At 39.6% G+C, this 21,928-nt stretch overlaps 1 protein-coding gene across 6 annotated transcripts in view; it reads left to right on the forward strand.

The window, feature by feature from the left end:
* Nucleotides 1-21,928, forward strand: part of SHC3 (SHC adaptor protein 3) — a 59,639-nt gene that overhangs the window by 31,215 nt on the left and 6,496 nt on the right. For all 6 annotated transcript variants that reach the window (XM_071424774.1, XM_071424773.1, XM_071424776.1 and 3 more), the window contains 8 exons: nucleotides 1,997-2,116; nucleotides 5,240-5,293; nucleotides 9,484-9,535; nucleotides 13,550-13,676; nucleotides 14,736-14,889; nucleotides 15,868-15,964; nucleotides 16,822-17,016; nucleotides 19,141-19,436. In XM_071424774.1, coding sequence (XP_071280875.1) covers nucleotides 1,997-2,116; nucleotides 5,240-5,293; nucleotides 9,484-9,535; nucleotides 13,550-13,676; nucleotides 14,736-14,889; nucleotides 15,868-15,964; nucleotides 16,822-17,016; nucleotides 19,141-19,436 — 1,095 coding nt within the window. The remainder of the gene's footprint in view (nucleotides 1-1,996; nucleotides 2,117-5,239; nucleotides 5,294-9,483; nucleotides 9,536-13,549; nucleotides 13,677-14,735; nucleotides 14,890-15,867; nucleotides 15,965-16,821; nucleotides 17,017-19,140; nucleotides 19,437-21,928) is intronic.

Raw genomic sequence — 21,928 nt, forward strand, 5'->3', positions numbered from 1 at the left:
TCAACAGTCTCTTCCAGAGACCTGCGAGCAAAGCTGGGATGTGGTGCTATCTCTAAGGGAAGAAACATAGAAAGTAGTTAATTATGGCCCTTGTGTGTATTCTTGGGCAGAGGAGGAGAATATGCAGGTGAAGAAAAAGGTCTCCCTGCTTCCCCAGCTGCTCCACCATGTAGGCAGAATATCAGCAGAAAGGAATACCATGAAATGCCACTTGTTTGCAATGGAGAATCATACCCTGGTAAAATCAGTCATATGTAACAGGTGTCACAGTGTGATTGGAAATTGCGTCAGAAATTAGGCTATAGTTTCACCTCCACCAAATTTATCTCATTGGCATTTCTTGGTTCTCTGGCATTTCATTTTAAATTTGAAAGTAAAGACAAAAGTATCTTTCTTCTTGGAAAGCATAATGACACAAAATACAGCTGAAAAAATAAGTTAAACAGAGTTCCAAGTGACTAGTGAGACACCTTGCTGTATTACAGATTTTAAGGTAATGTTGCTTGTAAGTTGTTGAAAAGAGCAACAGAATTTCAGATAAATATCAAAGACATGTGTCTTTTGCTGGTCTGTACATTCATCATGCTTCTCCCACTAATGGCATATCAATTTGGTTAAGGTGACATGTACTTCCTGAAGCCAAATTTTCACACTTTACCTGCACTATGGGTTGTAATCCTTAGGCATGACTCGGAAATCATGAAGGATTAAGGAAAGAGGAGATACAGAGATACTCAAAAAGAGTTTGTTCAAAAGAGAACTTAATGAAGCACTAGCTCTGTAACATGAAAGGGTTGAAATAGTGAAGCACATATTACATAGGAGCAGTACGTACGTAGTGTATTTTTAATCACTTAAACAGAAGGGAAAGATGATTAAATTAAATGCATGTAAACTTTCAGGACTGCAGAAGCTCAAGTGTGTCCAGACTGCTAGGAACAATACCATCTATGCTTGCAGGCAGCTCAGAACAAGTGCAAACATAGTGGCAGAAGAGCACTGTCTCCAGTCATTTTGTGTTTATATACTAATGACCAGCACGAATATTCACCACTGCAAATAGAGCAAGTTAAAGGGCTTGGTCTGTGACTGCTGGGCAGCCTTGTTTTTTACAGGCTGTGGTTACTTGAATGTGACTGCTCTCACGCAGCTATGTGGTCCCCCATAGCTGTCAAAGGTGAGAAATTTATGAATTTTGATTTGACAGCATAATTTCTATTGCTGCAATACCTCCGAAGAGCTGGTGAAATGCCTATAAAAGTTATCAATACTATTTCATCCCCTGTATTTACATTCATAGACTTATTCTCTGATAATGTTTAGATGCGTATTTTACCCCAGCACAAAGAGGTTTTATTTGTCTATATCTGGCTTTAACCTACTCTTAAGTCTACAAGCAAAGTCATAGAATGGTTTGAGGTTGGAAGGGACCTTTAGAGGTTATCCAGTCCATAATACTCTGAAGTAATTTTGTGAGCCTTCCATCGCTATCACTGGAGTCCCACTTTCCATGTCACAAGGGGGTAGAACAGTCAGTAGATGTAGAGCAAACAGTAAATTTCAAGAGTTGAATATATTTTTATAGAACAAGCACATTTTTGTTTTAAGATACTGACTGAAGGCATTCATCTTAGTCTGCTTACTTGGTCCCTTGGTGATGATGACACTAGTGCTGTCTCACAAAACCGCTATTTTTTCTTTTTGGTGAAGAGTATATGAAGAACTGTTTGGCTAGTATCACTATTATTATTATTTATTATTGTTATTTTTATTAGTAGTAGTAGTTGTAGTAGTAGTAGTAGTAGTAGTAGTAGTAGTAGTGGTATAAATGAGAAATAATTTCCAGAGGAAAACAGCTGTTGCAAATTAATGATCTTTGAAAAGTCATAAATTTTTTAGAAGCCTTTAAGGTCACCACTAACCCTGCATACAATGAAGGTCATTCAAAAAAAAAAATCAGAGAACAAAAATCTGCTTTTTCCCCCCCTCCTCACAGCCACCAAGCAAAGTCCTTTCTAGCATCTTGGGAAAGAGCAATCTTCAGTTTGCAGGAATGAGCATAATGTTGAATATCTCCACCAGCAGCTTAAATCTAATGAATCCAGATACAAAACAGGTGAGTGTAACTTCTGTATTAACTTGTGAGGCTTTTGATGAACAGCCTGCTGCACAATTATTTGCTGTCTGCCAAGTACTCAGTTGCTCAAAATTATTCCTCAATAATGTCATAAAATGAATGAACTCAAAATATAATCATAGTGGAAGTCAGCTTATTTCACTATTCAACACAGTTTTGATAAATTATTTTCTTCTTGCCATGTTTCAGGTAGATGGGTTTTGATATTAAAAGACCTGTGATGTGAAATACCATTATCTGGTTGTGGGAGTTCTTATTGAATAAAATTACAAACTTTCAGAGTCATAAAAGGGGTATGCTTGGAGCAACAACTAAAATACTGAATGTATGTCCCCAATTTTGTTGTTTTCTTCTCATTTAGAGTCCTAAAGGGCAAACTGTTCCTGAGGTGCTGCCAAAAATACAGCCTCAGGGATTTTGCAGTGCAGTGAAAGGCCAGTCTTTTAGAGAGACAAGGCAGCCTTTTTAAAGTAGCTCATTTCTTCTTCTTCACTGTGCTGAAGGTACAGACAGAATTTGGGGAATCACTGCAGTGGTTTGTGAATGATGTATGAGATGAGAAAAATCCTTGCTCAGGGTATATATGAAAAGGAAGCAGACAGACATGCGTAGCCACTGCTGTGCTATTTGCTGTGAGCCACATATTGCATTAGGGCATGCAACTTTCTGCCCAGATACAGAGAGAAAAGAAGTAAAATTCCTACTGATGCCTTTGGGGCCTCAGGGTTAAAAAGTAAGAAAGAATATATATACCATTTATTAAAAAGCTTGCTGTTCATTACTATGTTTTCATTCGTATATCTTCATTCTTATCCTTATTTAGAAAACATCACAATCCTCTGCAGTGAGCATCGAGACTGGGGGAGCAGGGGCGTGACTGGCTGCAGTAGTCTGTAGCCTTACTATGGAATATGAACAGCAGTGCTTCTCATAAGGACAATTACTCCCCTCAGAAGCATAAGAACGTGATGTTAATTAGCTCCACCAAGGAAGTGCCAAACACTGAAAGTCAGCTGTCTTCAGCCAATGCTAGGACAGAAATGTAGTTAAACTCATTTATTTCAAAGAGTCATCCCCTACATGTTTTGCCTTTTCTCTGAATTGACAAAACTGTTCATCTTCCTTTTATATCATTCTTTTTGAGGTAGACACTTCTGGGTGCTGCAGGCCTGAGAAATGTCTGGTTTCTCAGAGATCACTGATCTGGCTGTGGCCTCCCCTTTTTCTTGTTTATGCCAAGGATTTGCTTTGCAGATAAGCATGGCCCAGCAGCTTTGCCCTTTGAGGCTCCATACAGGAGGATAGCTGCAAACTTCTGTAATAGTGCCTTTTTCCTAGCAGATCTGAAAGGAAAGAAAAGACAAGCCAGGGTTGTTGGCCCTTTTGGTAGAAGGAAAGCAACTCCATGTACCCCTGCACAACAGTTCTGTGAACATATTGAGCAGGGATGAGTGGAACATGATTTTGTTTTGCTTATTTCTTTTAAATGAAGGTTGGCGTAGATTAAAAGGTTTCTGAGCTGTATGCCAACATTAGTGAATTGCTTTATTTTAAGCAATGCAAGGCATTGATAGTTTGCTGTATCTCTTTTCAGTATTTTGATATTGGTAGAGATGAGGTGGGGAATACCCCAACTTCAAACTAAATTAGCTGTGGCATTCAAAAAAATGCCTGACTTGAACTAATGTTTTCAAGCACTTTTCAGCTTCCTTAAAATTTGGAAAAAATTAGTTTAGCAACAGTCTGAAGTAATTTTTTTTACATGCTAAAATAGAAGATTAGGTTATTTGCACTTGTCAAGATAATGATAATATGAAATTGTGTAACAGAACTTCACTACTTTAGTTCTATTGTTGGGATAATCTACATTCTATATATATTCTATGTACTATATATCCAATTTTTACTTCTTTAAGAGAAGGAAATCCTCGCTGCTGAGTAGCAGAACACTAATTTACAAGTGTACTCTTAAAAACTAACCACATCTTTGGAGGATGTTGTGGGACAAGCAGGGCTATTGAAAATGAAGTGCTCTTTACATGAAAGAAACACTACAAATAGTAGTCACCTCTCTCTGACTTAGTGAAGCAGCAAGATTCAGAGAAAGTTCTGTCAGATTTTTTTCTTTCCAAGGAAGGCAGTTGATAGTTCATGTCTTTAAGAAGCAGGTTAGGGAAAACAGCACAGAGAATAGTTTTCTACCCTATTTTGTTTTTTCCAGAATGGTTTGTTGTGTGTGGCTCCCTCTCCAAAGTGAAGAACCAAGATCTTAATTCTTATTGTCAGATGCTCTGAGGCACTTAACAGCAGCCTGTCCCATCCCAGATGAATCCCTTGGCGTGGCTTCTGTGACTCAAATATCAAGTGAAAATTTCTTTCAAATGACCTTTTCTTTCTTGGTTGTTACATTATTTCATTATTAAAAGATTTTGTACATTGATTCTCAGAATAGCAGAGATGTTCTGCTTTTATTAGAGGTTCAGGACAAATTGTCTTTTCCCAGAGAAATATCATATTAATTCAAATTGTACATAAGCAATTTGAATTTCAAATACCCTGGAGTGTGCCTGTGAATTTGTCCACAATACTACACTGCAGCTAGATTCAAAATTCTGTTTGCATATTGTAAACATGTTGATGTTTGAAACATAAAATGACACAGTAGGTATTGGATGCAATGTTAGGAATCTTAGCTGGTGTAGAGTTGGCATGGTTTCATTGATTTCACCAGAGTGGCATCAGCAGAAAAATGGTTTGATGAATAGGACCTTTTGTTTCATTCATCATTATCTGTAATAAAGAAAGTGAGTTTTAGCAGATTAAAATTTCTCCAAAGACACTTTCCGACAGGTCTGTATGATTTACTAGAGTTCTGAGTACATTTAGCAATCTTGCAGTATCCTGATATATTTTAAAGAACACCGGAACAGAAACATTTATCCTTAAGTTTGTTTATATTATCATGCTGCTCTTTGAAGTCCCTGTAGGTAATTTTGATCTTGATTTTGGATTTTCACCAGCATACAAGCAAAAAACTGAAATCAGAATTGCAAACTGTAAGAAACCCATCTGACTCACACTTATTCTTTCTGATCCATACAGATCATAGCAAATCACCATATGCAATCCATCTCCTTTGCGTCTGGAGGTGATCCGGTAAGCATTTCTGTAAAGCCTTCTCCCACACAGAAACTGCTTTACGAGGGCCGTGTGACAAAATTTAAAGCACATCTTACTAAAAGAAAAATACGACCACAACTCAACTCCTGTTTCTTCTTTCATAAATTTTTCTTGATTGTTGCGATCAAGCTCTGTTTGAGGGGAATGGCTGACAAGCGTTCATGCATCCCCCCCTTTGGATGACTGTAACAAAAACTATCAAGGGGCTGTAAGCATTCATACAGTAACTGATAAGCAGGGCTTTGTTTTTCAGAGTAATGTAGAATAGTTATATGGCATTGTATGGATTTTTATCCTGTTATTTATCTTGCACTTTTTACAGTAGTAGAATATGTTGCAGCTATATTTATAGTATTTGTAGTAATGTGTGCTTTTCTTTCTTTTTTATTTTCTTTTCAACTGCAAGTGTGAATTGAGGAGACTGTGCTAAATTCTGCCTGCAGGTATATTTGCTACAGTCATGCAGGTTGAAGGCAGGCTTTCAGGAAAAGCACAGATCTTTCTCTTCTGTTTTGCAAAGCTTTTCGATACACCTACAAATTTTATTAATGTGGATCAAAGGGCAGATTCCTGCTTATTGTGCTTTTCCTTATTTTTATAACCTGTTCATCCAAAGGTATATTAATAAATGAGCTTCAAAAGTATTTGTCATTCAGGAAGCAATGGGGAAAATATAAATTAGTGACAGAGCTCTTACCTAAGAGGTTTGAAAGCTTTTAAACTTAGATTAATTGAATGAGTACCTTTTTCTCCATCATGTGACTATCTGTCATATATCAGTCATGTACTACAAGTAAGGCAATTTCTAGCCTGCTTTGTGAGTTAATTCTCTCAGTTAACTCAGTTAAGGTGAAGGTGCTTGGTGCTTTCTCTGTTCATTGTGTTTTTGTCAGAAAGCATAAAGACAAATTCTAGTCTTAGTGTAGCTTCACTGAGCTCAGTACAATTGCAGAAGGGAAAAGAACACAATATCACAATAATTTGAGGAACAAAAAATGGATCAACAGCAGCTTGGAAACACAACAGATTGCAATGGATGCTGTAAATGAACAATTCCTGAAGTGGGCAGAGGAGTGATTAGCACAGTTCCCTGCCTCCATAAGAAGATTCTTTGCTACCCATCTGCCATCCCAAATGCTAGGTCCTGGAAACACCATTTCACACTGCCCACTGATTAAATGATTTACCAGGAAAGAGGAGAGGAACAGCAGTAGAGTTCTGGATTTGGAGTAAACAAGCTCTTCCAAATGTTTTAAAGAGATAAAAATCTCACTACTGAGTCAGTGAGCTACCAGAGAAATAAAATTGCATGGTGCAAGGGAGCCTACAAGGTACAGTGAAATTATGAATTTGTGTTCCCAATAAGACTACTGCATGAATTCATTCTGGTGTTGGGATGAAGAAAATAGGTATGAGTATCTAATGTTTTTTACAAGCTTATCTCTGGTCTAGTAAGGAACAACTTTAACTCAAAAGTTTGTGCAAAAAGCAGCTAGTTCCTTTGTCCTGAGTGCATGTCAAAGATGACAAAATGCAAGGATGTGATTTAGCTCACAGATTTATTTACTCATCAGAGAGCCATCTAGACATAACTTTCATCAGCCCTTAATGATTTCTACTTGGTAGTGGACTGCCACCACCAAACTGCGTCTCCCAAGCACAGCTGGCCTCCAGACCATAAATGTATCTCCTTATATGACTTTTAAACAGGTTGGAGAAAGGCCATGGTGACCTAGGAAACTAGATATGTGCCCATGTTTCTTCAGGGAGTGATTCCCTTATTTTGAAGTTATTTTGGAGTTTGGTTTACTAGGAGGTGAGACTACCACTTCTCTACCCTGTCAACCTTTCTGCTCTGGATATCTGCCTCCCATTTGTCATAGCAGTTAGCTCTACCACCTTCCTCCCACTCCCTTACCATTAATTATATTATTCAAAATATAACCCGTGGAGAAGTGTTCCACAGTCCTGGAGAATGGCTTGAATATATTCTTCTGCAATATTTCCCTTTGCAATGAGTCAGTTTCTGGCTGTGTCAGAATATGGGAGCTTAAAAACCTCTGTACCAAATCCTTTTACGTGCCATTTCAGAACCATTTTATTTCACTTCCAAGGCTGTGCTCTCAATCCACTTTAGCTCTATTCAGCCCCTCCTATGATACTCTAAACAATTTTTCTCCACAGTAATTTCAGGTGGCTGTTTCCAGGCTGCCAGAGAAGACATCTGTTTTTTGGAGATATCTGCTGAAATTTTGGAGTGGAGGATGCCATAAAGTCTAATAAGGCAGGTCTCTCAGAGGTCCCTGAAGGCAGTAGTTTTTCAATTTCAGCAATACTTCCAAATTTTAACACTGCAATGTAATGTCTTCAGGCTGAAAATTATAGCTCATTCATACTTGTTTTCAGTTCTTGAATGTCAAGGATCACTTTCCTGCATCTGCCAAGTCCTGTATAGTTTTTGGATGAGGGTCTTCTAACTTAGCCACACTGAAATGTGCCTACCTTAGGTCCTTAATGGTTTGTCACAGTCAGCTTGAATCTCAGAGCTTTAAATGAAATAAGCAGTAGGTGTTTTCAGACTGTCACACCCACACTAGCTATGAGATAGATCTGTGATTTACTCAGGCATAAATGTATCCATTAGCTATGCCTGAAGTAGTAAATAAATTGATCTGTGGCCCATTTTCTAGTCTTTCTGGCCCTGAAATAAATAACACAGCGCAATTTGCACCCACACATTCACTCTCTTCCCTCATAGTGGTCTCTTGGGATTGATGCCAAGCATGTGCTGGTCCCTCAGAGAGTTTCAGGGCATGTGAGAAACTAGTACAGTGAGACAAGGGTTCTGTATTATTTGCTACTATAGACATAGTCACCTTTGTTTTCCCCTTACTTGTTGATATGCATCCTTATTTCCACTGTGGTCGCTGCCCAGACACTGTGCCACAGGATGTATAAGAAATTACGAGACAAAATGGTAGAGCTGTGCTTTTTTAACAGACCAGCCTCGCTGCTGCTGTGTCTGAGTGCCTTCCAACGATGCATTAACTGACGTGGTTACACATCTGTCACCAGAGCCCATGACTGTGCTTCATCCTTTCCCTTGCTCCCTCCTTAGGAAGGAAATTATGTAGACATTCAGTACAGTGATTTGTTTTGGGTGGCTGGTGGTGGTTTTGTGCTTGCACTAGAAAAAGCTGTGCTGAAGATGTCTATCTTTTAATTGAAGATTGATGTTTATTATGATGTTAGATCTTGTCATAATTGGCAATGATTTTGGATCAGTCACCTGAAAAGGCTTTGGGTACACAGTCAGCTGTAATGTATCCTGTATATCCCTTGGGTTTAGCCTGCCTGACTAGCCAGGCATAGTCAGGAAATACCAGATTTAACCAGGACTTCCTGATTGCATCAAGGCAACATGGCATTTTTCAGATATATCAGCAGGCCTAAGTGCTTCCTGGAAACCCAGGCCTTTCTGTTTAATCTGCATAATAGTAGAAGTCTGCACCATTTGTGCATAGGACCATAGGAGTGTCAGGAGAGGAAGAAAAAAATTCCACAAGAAGATGTCTGTGTGCTCTTGCCAGAAAATCCACCAGGCATGTGGCAACAGGTGTGGCAGGGAGCAGCCTAAGGGCTGGGAGAGGGCGTGCAGGGATACTGCCTGTCAGAGCCAAGCACTGGCTGAGCACCTCTGTGCCATATGGCACTGTAGTCAGTAAAGTAAACACCTGCTTGTCACACATGAATTAATGCCATTGCTCAGTATTTCTGAGGACCAGAGCTGTTACTCCCACAGAACCAGATGATTATTCATGTTATGAACCAAAATCGCTGGGTAGTTTGAAGATAAGGACTTGTAATTCTATTCCCTCCTAAATGAGGCCTGGGCCAAATCCTACTGAGTTTGTTTGATTGATAGAAGAGATTTTTAAAATTCTGCTGGATTGGATCACATTCTGTAAAAAAGAAAGCAGTAAAAGGAAATGAGTACCAAAACCCATAAACTTTTATATGGGATTTAAGTAGTATGCATCTATAGAGCAAAATATTCATTTGGGGCTCTGCACAAAGGACTGTACATACTCTGGACTGTGATCTTTTGCTGTAATCAGTGCAAATATGCTTTTGCATTCATTGTAGATATCTTAATTTTTTGACAGGATACTTCAGACTATATTGCATATGTAGCTAAGGATCCTGTTAATCGTAGAGGTAAGTTATAAATATCTATTTGATGTCTGTATTTCCTTTGAGAAACACTAGTTATTCATGCTTTAAGTCAGATAACACCCCTTCCCCTCCTGAAAAACATGAATGTGGAATGTAGCCCAATCAAAGGATGGCCTTTGACAGAGCCATGGAAAGATTGTGTAGCAATAAGAAGCAGCAGTTTGTTTCTCAAGCTTGGAATAAATAGGTCTTGCCTCTAGTTCATACAGATTACAAATAACATACAAATAACACTTTGATTCTCTTCATCTCTGAAATCAAACACTTGCCTTACTTGGCTGTGTTAGCTTCTAGGCAACAGCCAAGTCTTACCTACACCCAATCACTGTGCAAGAGCTGAGCAGTCTTCTGATTAAGTCATCTGATGAGGCAGCTGTATCTGTTAGGTCTTCCCAGTACATGCCTAAGTCTTCCTGGCAGAATCAGATTCTTTATCAAATAACTAGCTTTACAGCCAGCTTGCTGTAATTCTCTTTCTCAGTAAAGTTTTATTCAAGATTGTATTGCTTTAGTAGCAATCAGTCATGGACAGGGCCCTGCTTGTTGATTGTGTTCACTAGGTCTTAATGCAACCTACAAAGCATTTTGTAATGTACCTGAGAATCTGTTTTACTATTCATAGATCATAGAGAGAGAAGAATGGACTATCTCCAAAAAAAAGAAAAGATGTTAAGTACTTCCAACAGGAGGTACTTCTTCTTTCTGGAGAATTCAGACACTTTAACTCCAAAATGCTAATCCTGCAAATCCTCAACTGTCCACCTTACCATCAGCACAACTGACCCAGTAGCTTCCTTATGTAGTCATCTTTAATGATACCTGTAGAATCTGCTGTGTCCATGTGCAGAGATGTCCAGACTTGAGGGTATTGGCTCATAAATAATACCTGCCCTAAGCATACTAATATGCTGAACGTAAGTGAAATACCTAGAGAACTTAAACAGAATTGGAGGAAAGGAATAGTCCAGTTCTTTGCAAAGCTTGTTCCATTACAATATCCTGTTGGAGAGGCTCCAATGTCAGACTATGGAATGCATGGTGCAGAGCTGCTCTCCAGCCCACCTGCTTTAGCAGTAGCTTTCCTCTAAATCCAAGCCTGATTTAGCTGTTCTGAGAGATCCCAGTCAGTGTAGGGACTAGCACTGTAGACCAAATATTTTCTCTGTAGGGTTTGGAGGAGCCCTGTGCTCTGTCTTCTGTCATGTTCCTCCTGCACTATGGTCTTCCTGTACTGTGTTCCTTCTATCTTAAATCCTTAGCTTCCTGTGACTGTTCCTTATTGAGCTAGGCTATCCTAAACTGAGACATCATCTGAGCACCTGATATTGTTGTCTTCCTTTCGTTTATTCAGGTCAAGTAATTTCTTAGTTTTCTTTATAAAAAGATTGACTGTGTAGCATTCCAGCTGCAGTGCACATCCTCGATCCTTCAGATAATTTCTGTACCTCCTTCATTCATTTTCCTGCAGCTCTTTTAAAAAGGTATATGTTAGCTGCATAACAGGGGCTGTCACTAAAGCACAGAATGCACCTTCCTATTTTTTCTTCCTTTTGTCCTCTTCATCAGCTGGTTCCTTCTAAGCCCTTTTTTTTGCTGCAGTGAAGCACTGTTACCTCATGTGAAATTCTTTCATGCTGTGATCTTTAAGCCTTCAGCATTATGGCTTTCCTATGGGTGCTTTTCCCCACTTGTCTGTATACATCAGTGCTTTGCACATCAGTGACTTTGTATGTCACCTGTATTAAAACACATTCTTTAAAAGGGTCTAATTTACCAAGGGATCTGAATTGCCCTCTTTTACCATCACTTGCCATTCTGTCATTCTTTGTGTTGTCTGCAAATTACTTTAAAAGGGGATTTGTCTTTACCTTTGTGTCTGGTGAAAATGTTACTGCTGCTGTTACTGATGGTACCCTATCGCCAATGCTGTAGTATAGCTTGCATATTAGACTCATTTCTTCACAAGGATGGAAAAGCTATCTTCGTGCTTTGCATTCTGGATCTAGCAAGCTCAAGGCTGTCTATTTTCTGCTGTAACATTCACAAGAAATCATCTCTGTGTGAGCCAAACCTTCTCATCCTTTTACAAGAAGCGTATCTCCTACCTGCTGAAAGTCCATTCACGTATCCAAGGAAACAGGTTACTCATTATGTCACCTACTGAAACTACTTAATGACTCATGCTTCATTTCTGCTCCAGAAAGGTTTAGCAGTGAGCAATATCGCCTCCTTAAATTTGCACTCTAGTTATGGAGTGCAAACATTTTAGCTTTGTTTGGCCTAACTACTTTTGGACCCCTTTTCCAGAGATAAATGTGCACCTTCCACGGGGGCTGATTGTTCAATGCCAATAGCAGTGTTGCAGAGGTCATAAAAAAACAAATGTCTCACTGCTAGTCAGGGATGTCTGCCTCTGTCTTTGGACACATGGAGGTCCTGTTTTTTTCTGCTGAATCCACTTTCAACATGTAGCCAGGGGCATTTTCCCTGGACAAGGCATTTCAGCTTGATGGCTGGCACAGTAGATGCTCTAAGGTGAGAAGAGAACACCACTGCATATGCTTGGCACTGTCACTGGTGCCATCTCATGCTGAATGAGGTGCTGCTGCTGCTGCTGCTGCTGCTGCTGCTGCTGCTGCTGCTGCTGCTGCTGCTGCTGCTGCTGAGGAAGAGACAGCAGACATTCCATACGAGCAACTGCAGGTTTCTTGGCCCTTTTTCTTGCCTCTCCAGAAGTCTATCCAATATTTCAGCCTCTGAAAAACGAATATCTACACCTACTTAGTCTCCCTGTATTACTTCAGCTAAATGTCACGACCAACCCTTATTTGTAGGACACTGGCATCCAATGCACTTGGTTCCATTGAGATGGACACTGGGCATGTACTAAAATGCAGTTTTTCAACTGAGGAGCCTATATTCAGGTTATTAAAGCAGTCAGGGATGAACAAATCGGTAGCTTTGAGCAAGAACCCACTTTCCTGCGGCAGGACTTGGAAAAGAACCAGTTTGAAATCCAGTCCAGGCTCTAGCCAGTAGGCAATATGTTTGTCCAATTCTGAATATGGAAAATTAACTCACCTTGGCTTCTCTGGATATCACTGAGATGTTGTTCATTGAGATCTTTAGCTTCCACCTCTTAGCACCCATCTATGTTCCCGCAGTGTTGAATTGCAGGAACTCCACAAGTTCACCTCTTTACGTTTTCACAAATGATGAGACCTCCAAGCCATTCTCTGATTTAAAACCAGGACAGATATATCTGCTCAGACAGCTGATAAAGGCTTCTCAGTCTTTATAGGAAGAGAGTTTGTGATACTATCCTCCCCCTTTACTGCCACAGTGGGTTCAGAGAAGTTGCACATGGGGAAGTTCTGGAGCTAATCAGGTTGCTGGCTCTGCACTCCTCAGCAGCCCTGCAGTTTGCTGGGAGTGTCTCCATGCAAACAAACAGGAAAAGGCTCTAACCTCTGTATTCCTGGAATAAGATCAGGGCTCATTATCTAGGAAGTATCTGCGGACACTGCTCCTCCCTCAGACTGTAATTTGGAAAAAGAGAGCAGCTTGTGAACTTGGGGTGATAAGACATAAAAGTGAAGTAATTAAACTGAGGAAAACAAAAAAAAAGCTTTTATTGTTATTACCATCTATTAATATTTGTGTAATTTCAATTTGAAGCTTAGAATTCTTACACAATCTATTGCATTCAGGTAATAACAAGTGAAATTTTATGAGGTTTTTTCTGTTTGTGGGCTTGTTAAAATAGCAGAACAGATTAGGGACCTTGTCTATTGCAGTTAAACATCAGTCCAATTTTATGTAACCTTTAAAAAGTTGTTATTGCCTGAAATTCACTGTATCAGAATTGTGGTTTATTGAAATGTGCACATCACTAATAGAGCAACTAACCTTGACAGTGTAGGTGTTTTGTCATAGGTCATTGCATCCCACCATGACATAAACAGTGATTTGCATGTGTCAATCTTTTTAATTTAGCTTGTCATATACTGGAATGCTGTGATGGCCTGGCCCAGGATGTCATCAGCACCATAGGGCAAGCATTCGAGCTTCGATTTAAGCAGTACTTGCAATGCCCCTCTAAGACACCTACTTTATCTGATAGGTGAGTGCAATCGCAGAAGACAGCTAAAGGACCTTCTTTAGCTTTCAATTTGCTTGATAAAATGTGGACAATGCTGCTGGGCACAGACAGGACTTGAATACTTAAAAATTATTTCTGCTGTATTAATGAAACAGTGTAACAATGTTTACCTAATGAACATGGAAGAAGTACAGTCAGTTTAAGATAGGCTAAATATGGATTTCACAATGATGTTGAAATGATCATGTGTTTTGTGCTGTAGTTAGTAGGCAGAGATGGATGGCCAAGAATTGTTGTTGTTTCTGCCATTTCCTCATTTCCACACAGCAGCTGTGTCAGTTTAGATGGAGTAGGTCAGACTGCTGGGATTCCAAAATGACTAATGTTGTTCTAGTATTTCTCATATTAGGGTGATGTTTCTAGGAATGTGATGTATTGCAGGGAGGTTTGACTGCATTGATACCTGGAGGATACAAACTCTTCTTGTGTATGTTCAAAAGGCTGGGATATAGCATTTTGTTTTCTTTAGAGACGTGGATTGCTATGTACTAACATTACTAGAAACCCTAGTAAACTTTTACCCTCTGTAATTTCTTATATCAAAGCAAAACTGGTTAAATTGGGAATATACAATGCTGCTATCCTAATCTGGAAGCATGCTATATTCACATCTCTTGACTTTGTGAGGTTCTTACAGAATTATACTGGTGATAGAGCAGTCATAACTAAAGACAAAGATTTAGAGCCTAGTGAGTCAATCAAGTCATAGTATTACAAGTGCTATTTTAAGATTAGATAAAGTTGTTTGTTAATGCAGTTTATCATGGTCTTTAAAGCCAAGTTCAAACACACTCTTCTCAGCATAAAGAATTTGGTACATTGCAAAGGAGGTTTATGTCAGTTTGTCTAAACAGAGAAGATTTGACACATGATCCATCATTGCTTCCTGACTTAGAATGGTAGCTGAAGTGTCCCTACGATATGCAGTAGTGATCCCCTGACAGGCAGTCTTAACCTGATGAAAGTGTCTGTAAGTGCTTTACAAGTAAGAAGCAAAAGAAAGCACTCTCTTTCTTTTAGGACGCAGAGTTTTGAGGACCCATGGACAGAGGAAGATAACGAGGCAACAGAGCATCCCTATTACAACAACATCCCAAATAAAATACCTCCCCCTGGCGGATTCCTTGATGCCAGGCTCAAAACAAGGCTTCTCACTGCTGCAGACACAGCTCACGTCAGTATAATTTCATTTCTACTCTCCTGCTGATTGATCCAAAATTTTTAAAAGACATGTGTTTTATAGTGGATACCTTGGGACTGTCTGTAATTCACAGCCCTTCCTGTGTGGCCAGTTTCCATCTGAATGGCCATTGCAGATTGAGGGGGCAACACATTAGGCAGGTTCAGAACAAATTAAAGGAGATGAGATCCTCATGGTATTAAAAGATTAACTGGGTTCAAGGAACAGAAATCCACTGGGGGCTACTACATTTGCAGAAACCATGTCTGCTTCAGAGAGTATCAAATAGTGCACATTAAGTGGGAATGATTTAATGCAGAATCATTTAAACAATCTAGTGCAGCCATTACTAACAGTTCATTATGTTAATGACTTGGGAGTGATCAGTATTCAGCCAAGTTCCTAGGTTGGATTTCCACCTCATGTTGAACTAAGGTCAGCTTGAATATTTCTACCAGCACTCCTGTTGAAAGTTTGACTGCAGTATGAATGTAGACCCCTAAGAGGTGTTTTCAGATCCAGCATGACTTTGCTTAAATCCAGAGGGGTCCTGTCTGTAGCCAACATGCTCCCCTCAGTCCCCAAGTCCCCTCATCCCCTGGTACCAACGTGAATCTTTCAGTTTATGGTGTTGGGGCTGTCTTCTGGTCCCACATGTGTTTCTGTGGAACACTTTTCTCAGTTACAGGTTGACTCACTACCTGAGTGCAAACCAAAGAAATTATGCATCATTTGGTATCATAGGGGGTAACTAAAAGCAGAAACCAGGGAAGAACACCTGAAGGTCACTGGTAATATCTTACTCTTAAACAAATGTATTTGAGATATATATATATTCTGAAATTACGATGAATTGGAAAGGAAGAGTGAGGGTACACAAAATACGTCCAAAGAAATTGACAGAGCCACTTGTAATGTGTCTGAGCATTTTAAAGGCAATTTAAAAATTCCTTGCACATGTGTCCATTCTAGTCTGCATCAGGAATGGGAGGAGAGCAAATTTATTATCAGAGCCATCACTTAGGAGAAAAATTCAGTGAAGAATGGCATCATGGGCCTGTTAAACAAGGTGAGTTTTGCTACTTTTAGCTGTAATACTGCAGGTGGTCTTGAAGGGCAAAGCATGTGAAACTCTGGTGCCTCAAAGCCTTAAGGCAAAAAACAGAACTTGGTTGATAGGTTCCCTTTGTCTGAGTTTTAGTGTTGATGCCAGTGAAAAGCATTTGATAATTACCTCTGGATAAATTATTAAATGCAGACCTTCATGAAATATTTTCTTCAGTAGAGCAGTTAATGAATAGAATTACCCAGACTTTCAGCTTTCTAACTTTCTATATCTTAAAACCCATGTCTCCTGCATGATCTGTTCTGAAAATGTGACCCACTAGGGTATGCAAAATAGAATTTTTAAATGAAAAGCCTAAAATGAAAAGTTTAATTCAAAATGTGAAGCAATTTTCTCTACTCAACAAATAGCAAATAGTGTATAATGTTCCCTTTGTTGTCTTTGAATTTCAAGTAATTTCAAAACACGTATAAAGATTTCACCCCATCCAGCTTTATGTAATAATTTACTGTGTTTCTAGGGACACTTTCGTTCAAAGGCCAGAATATATTCCCTATTGTTAATCTGTACACATTTGAGGATTTTATACCTTCTCCCTCTCTCATGACTCCCCAAAAGAATATAATTTTTGAAATTTGCAATCTTTATTTTCAAAGATTTCCTTTCCTTCTGGGAAATAGCCCCACCATACCCTCACTGAAACACAGTTCTGAATCCATTAATTTACACTTTTTCTACTAGATCCAACAATTATTGACTTTATATCTCCCAGGAAATCTTAAACCTGTGGTGATGTGTTGTGATGATAATTGGTCAACACTGTTCTGTCGATTACACAAAAAAAGTCTTGACTTTTCTAGGATCTCTGGATATTTGTAGTATGTCAGAAGAGAAATCAGAAGTAGCACCAACTGGAGAGCTGCCAATATATGTAAACACCCAGCATATAAATAGGGAAGATCTATTGGCACTTCAGGCAGATGCTGAAAGTGCCTTCAGTGGAACAGCAGAGGATGCTCAAGCAAGCAGCCCAGGAAAGGATCTGTTTGACATGAGTGAGTTCCCTTCCTATTTGCTTCCTTTCTAATAAGTGACAAAATATGTTTATGCATCAGTTCAGGATTTAAAAAAAAAAAAAAAAAGTTTTCAAAATTTTCGAAATTTAGTGTTCCTGGTGTAATTATGGTGAATTTTAATATCCATTGTGGTTTCATATTGGACTGAACTAAAATGGGAGTGGCTGAAGACTTGGAGCTAGTCTGTATAACATCTGAGTTAAGGTTAGTTGCAGTCCATGTTGTCCTTAATATCATGGGCAATTATGTCAGAAGAAAAGTTAATCAGGAAGCTTGCCATACAGGAAAGTAAAGGAGGGTGATGTGAAGTAAAGTATGGATGGGTGGAAAATTGTCTTCAGCCTGTCCTGTGAGTATTGTGAGGAAGTCAATGCATATAGGAAAAGCTTTGTGCTACAAGAAATGTAGCATGGAAATTAAAGTACTGACTTACCTCTTACTCTGGATAGGCCTACTGTCCTATCTGTTCCAACTTTGAAGGCAGCTTTTCCTAGATCACAATCATCACCACAGCTGCAAAACCACAGCTTAAGGGTCAAACATAGTTTGGTAGTGGTGCTACTAATACACATTGTTTTCAGCCTTGAGAAGATACATAAGGTGAAGAAATAGTGAAAGCATTTGATGCACAGAAAAATTTCTTGGGTTTTTTACTCTTCCTACCTCAAATAAATTGCTTATCCATGCTTTATTTAATTCAGTTCACATAATTAAAAGGCAGTGAGACAAAGCAGCTGGTGCCTAAAAAATTATTTGTAAAATAAAGTATCTACATTTCTGTTATCTTAGTGTAGGCATGTTTTTGCTGAGATATGGCTCTATTTCTACAGCTCAGTGAGGTGTTCAATTGAAAGAAAGGAGGAGGGAAGAAAGTTGAGAGAGTATCTATCTGTGATTATAGATCTGAAAGGAAAAAAATCTGCTGTTTGAAATCAGGGATGTTAGCTGTTATCAGCCATTGGAATATCAGAGAAAAGTAGTATTAGAAAATGTGCTAATTAGCCCTAAGATGGTAGTTTGTTGAGATAAACATATGTTGGACTCTATGCAGACTGTGGTATAGTGCAGACATTAGTAAGCTACTTTTAATACTGGCTGAGATATCGGTAAACAGTGACAGCACAATATTTTTCCTTTTTCTTTGAGCTAAACTAGCCTCTGTGGCCCCATGCAAACAGGGCTTTGTACTCCTTGCATCTGAACAATCTGTTCAGAGCTGGTGTATCACTTCACTGCGCTGCTCTCCAGATGTCCTTTTGTAAGCCTAGGGGCACAGAACAACATTTCTTTTGGACATGTACTGGTGGGCCAGATGAAGGTCTTGCAATAGCAAATAGCTTCCAAGAGGTCAGTACAACATGTAACAAAGCACTGTATGCATCCTCTTTGCTATTTCTGTAAGACTGTTGGGATCCATAATAACACTTTTTTCTACTCAACTCTACAGTTACACTGAGTTCAGGACTTAGCTGAGGTTTACAATATGCTTCCCCAAAGCTGGTTTTAACTAGGCAAATGGTGTTAAATGTGTTAACCTGTGTCTGTTTTGTGAAGTTCTCTTCCTGGATGGAGGTTAGGAGTAGGCTGAGTGGTGAGGGTGAATGTTCCTTACTAGACATAGCCTTGGGCTGGAGACTCAGTAATGGATAATTTTTAAATGAATGACTTGTTTGAACAGAGACCAGATATGAGTATAATTATGTTAGGTACCCCTATTATGTAATTTATTTGAAATTAAACTGTCTGAAATACCTAGAAAGACTGAAGGAAAGATTTGCCTTCTACCAGATTGTATAAATACAGCTGTTGACAATAGCCACTAGTGAAATAAACCAGTACCTTTCAAAAAATCCTGCCAAGGTTCAGCCTGATTTTTATCAGTATCATTCTGTGCATAATATATATTTGAAACACATTAAACTTCTCAGTCTTAATATATTATATAAATCAGTAAGTCTATTAGTGTATCTTCCCTTATTTTTTTCATAAACAGAAGTGGTTGTAATGCAAAACAAATCCAGTTTAAAATGACCAGAAAATTACCATTTGGCTACATGATTTACATCTGAATGATCCTGCTCTTGTTTCTATTTTCATAACAAGGACCATTTGAAGATGCTCTCAAGAATCAAGCATCTGAGGCTATGTTGAAGAAATCCACCTCCATGGGATGCACCAGTCCTCCTTTATCCAGAGCAGCTGTCCGGACTGAAGCTGAGGAGCTGAGTACAGAGCCATGGTATCAAGGAGAGATGAGCAGGAAAGAAGCAGAACAGCTATTAAAGAAATGTGGAGATTTCCTTGTGAGGAAGAGTACCACGAATCCCGGCTCCTATGTGCTGACAGGCATGCACAAAGGACAAGCCAAGCATCTTCTTTTGGTGGACCCAGAAGGAACTGTAAGCACTGACTTATCACTAACAGATGAGGTTTCTGATTCTACTCATTTTCTCTAAATGCCTTTAATCTTCTTTACAGCTTATTCACACCTTACCATAAGCACCACCTCATATCTCTGATGTGCCGTCACATCTCTAATTCCCTCCCTGATGCCTAGCAGAAGACCTAGCACATGATTTCTGCACACTGCAGGGAGCCTTAGGGACGTGATTCCCAAGCAAGTTAACACTTTGACCACTGCTGTGGTCTTGGTCAAAAGTGCAGCTAAGCCACTTCAGCATTCTTGCTAAAGGAAGGAGGTTTGGCTAGCCTGCTTGGCTTCTCTGTTATCTGGGATATGGACCAGGCCCTCTGTGTTTCTCTGCATGTATGCCCAGGAGAGAATCAGGGTAAACCTGTTCCATTTCTTTGCTGCAAATAGACTCCCTCAGCTGATGAAGGGATGGTCCCCACAGCAGGATGGAGGGGGCAAGGGAGCTCTAGTTTTCTATAGCTGTCCTGTCCTGCTTCTGCAGAGGCATAAACTCTTCAGAGAGATTGAAATCATTGTCATGAGTTTTATTCCTGATTCCTGGTAGCTGCAAATAGGCAACTCCTTTTCCTCTATAAAGGACAGCTTTAGGTAACCAGCCCCAAGGTAAGCGAGAAACTCCCATAAAGGAGTTGGCCTGTTGGTATCTGAGCTGAGAAAGCTGTGGCAGGATTACATCAGTCCTGCAGAGTCCCTATTGCAGTGGTGAGGAGCGTCCATGGTACTTGTTGCAATTAGTTACATTTGCCACATGAGGCCAGTCAAAGAATGATTTTGCACTTTTGAGACGCCAGTTGCCTAGTCCTGGGTTTGATGGGTACGCCAGCCCAGGGGAGTGGCTTAATGCCTCTTGAGGTGCAGCCTCGTTTGCTAAAATTTGCCAAGTTTTGTGACTCGTGCAACAAGGTAGCCTAGTTCTTTTCCTCATGAAACCACAAACAGCTGTTACAGGCTACTGCACGGGAAACACTGCTGTGTGACCTGGCAAGTGCAGGAATGCTGTGTCCCACCGGGAGCTCTGCTGCAGTGCGGACTGGCTTGGAATACTCAGGTCCTGTGATGACTTCCAGGGCATTTTTTTCCTGTGCAGGTTGGAGGAGCTCCCCCATCTTTGCTGCTCTGCCTCTAGTGCATCTCTAATTTGCTGACCTCCTTGGTTAGGGACCTGCTTGTTGTCTGCACCTATCCTTCCCTCAGCCTGCTTGTATCATCATGGCCCAAATGTCTCTGAGATGCCTGGCTCAGGAGGCACTGTTCCAGAACACTGATTTTATGCAACTGTGGTTACTTACAGACAGCTGTGCTGTCTGTATGATTTGTGGGATCTTGACACAGCTTCTGAGCAGCCCTATTTGCAGCTTGTCAAAGTGGAGAATCATCAATAACATGCCAGTCTGTGGCCAGCCACCACAGTGTGCCAGTGGCTTGTATTTCATCTGCATGGTCTCAGCGGGATTGTTCTTGAAGACTGATTCACACAAAGGCTGCCTGAAAATTAATTTCACACACAGTACCCAGTGACACGTAACAGGTCTTAAGGGTGTTTCTCAAAACAGAGCTAACTGTCCAGTTGCTTCTGCTCTCATCCAGCTAACAAAAGAATAAAAATAGGAAAAAGAGATCCCTCATTCAGACAACGGATGCTTAAAATGGAGGATTGCAGGATTTTTCTACATTTAGAATTAGACCTCTGGTGACGGTAGAGTGTCTAACTTATGGTAAGAACATCTCAGAATACAGATAAGTAAAGTTAGTGCTTTTTTAAAGATATCTTTTCATTTTAAAATTATAGTTTAATTTTAGAGACAGTGACATTTCAAAGCAGAATGCTTCAGAATTTGGGAGAGACTTTCGGTTTCCTTCAGTGATATAACTATGTGTAGACTGACCAGAAAGCATCATATACCATCAAAGTTATTTGTTTTCTTTTTTTTTTTTTAATCCTGTGACATACTGTGTTAAACTTCTAGCAATTTTACAGAACTTAATGTTGAAACTGAATTATTTCAGGAGGGGTGTCCACCATAGCATAAGATGACTTTTGAAAGTTTTAACACAAGTTTTTCTCTCTTCCTGAGAATAGGAAAGGAAAGGAAAATAGGCATTTCTTACTCAGAGCAGTGCTCACAGGTGTTTGATTGAAGGGGTGTAGAGCCAGCCCTACACAAAGTTTTAGTGCAACATGCTTGCTTGAGGTGGATCTGTGCTCTGCCTGTAGCAGTTGTATGCCTAACTCATTTGCAACATAGGAAGGAAATGTTTTGTGAACATGTGGCTAAATAATTAGAGATTGCTTTGTAATATAGATTAGTTTTTGGATTCAGATAATTTTGACTGTTTTATCCTGCAATATCAATCTCCTCTTATCATGGGTGGAATATTGCATACCAGCAGGATGCTGCTACAGAGGTCTGGCATGTGGGTTGGAAAAATGATTTTTCCTGCCCTGAAGTGTTTCAG

Source organism: Agelaius tricolor, unplaced genomic scaffold (genome assembly GCF_023055355.1).
Source record: "Agelaius tricolor isolate 1412-34295 unplaced genomic scaffold, bAgeTri1.0.p SCAF_4, whole genome shotgun sequence".
Taxonomy (NCBI): Eukaryota; Metazoa; Chordata; class Aves; order Passeriformes; family Icteridae; genus Agelaius; species Agelaius tricolor.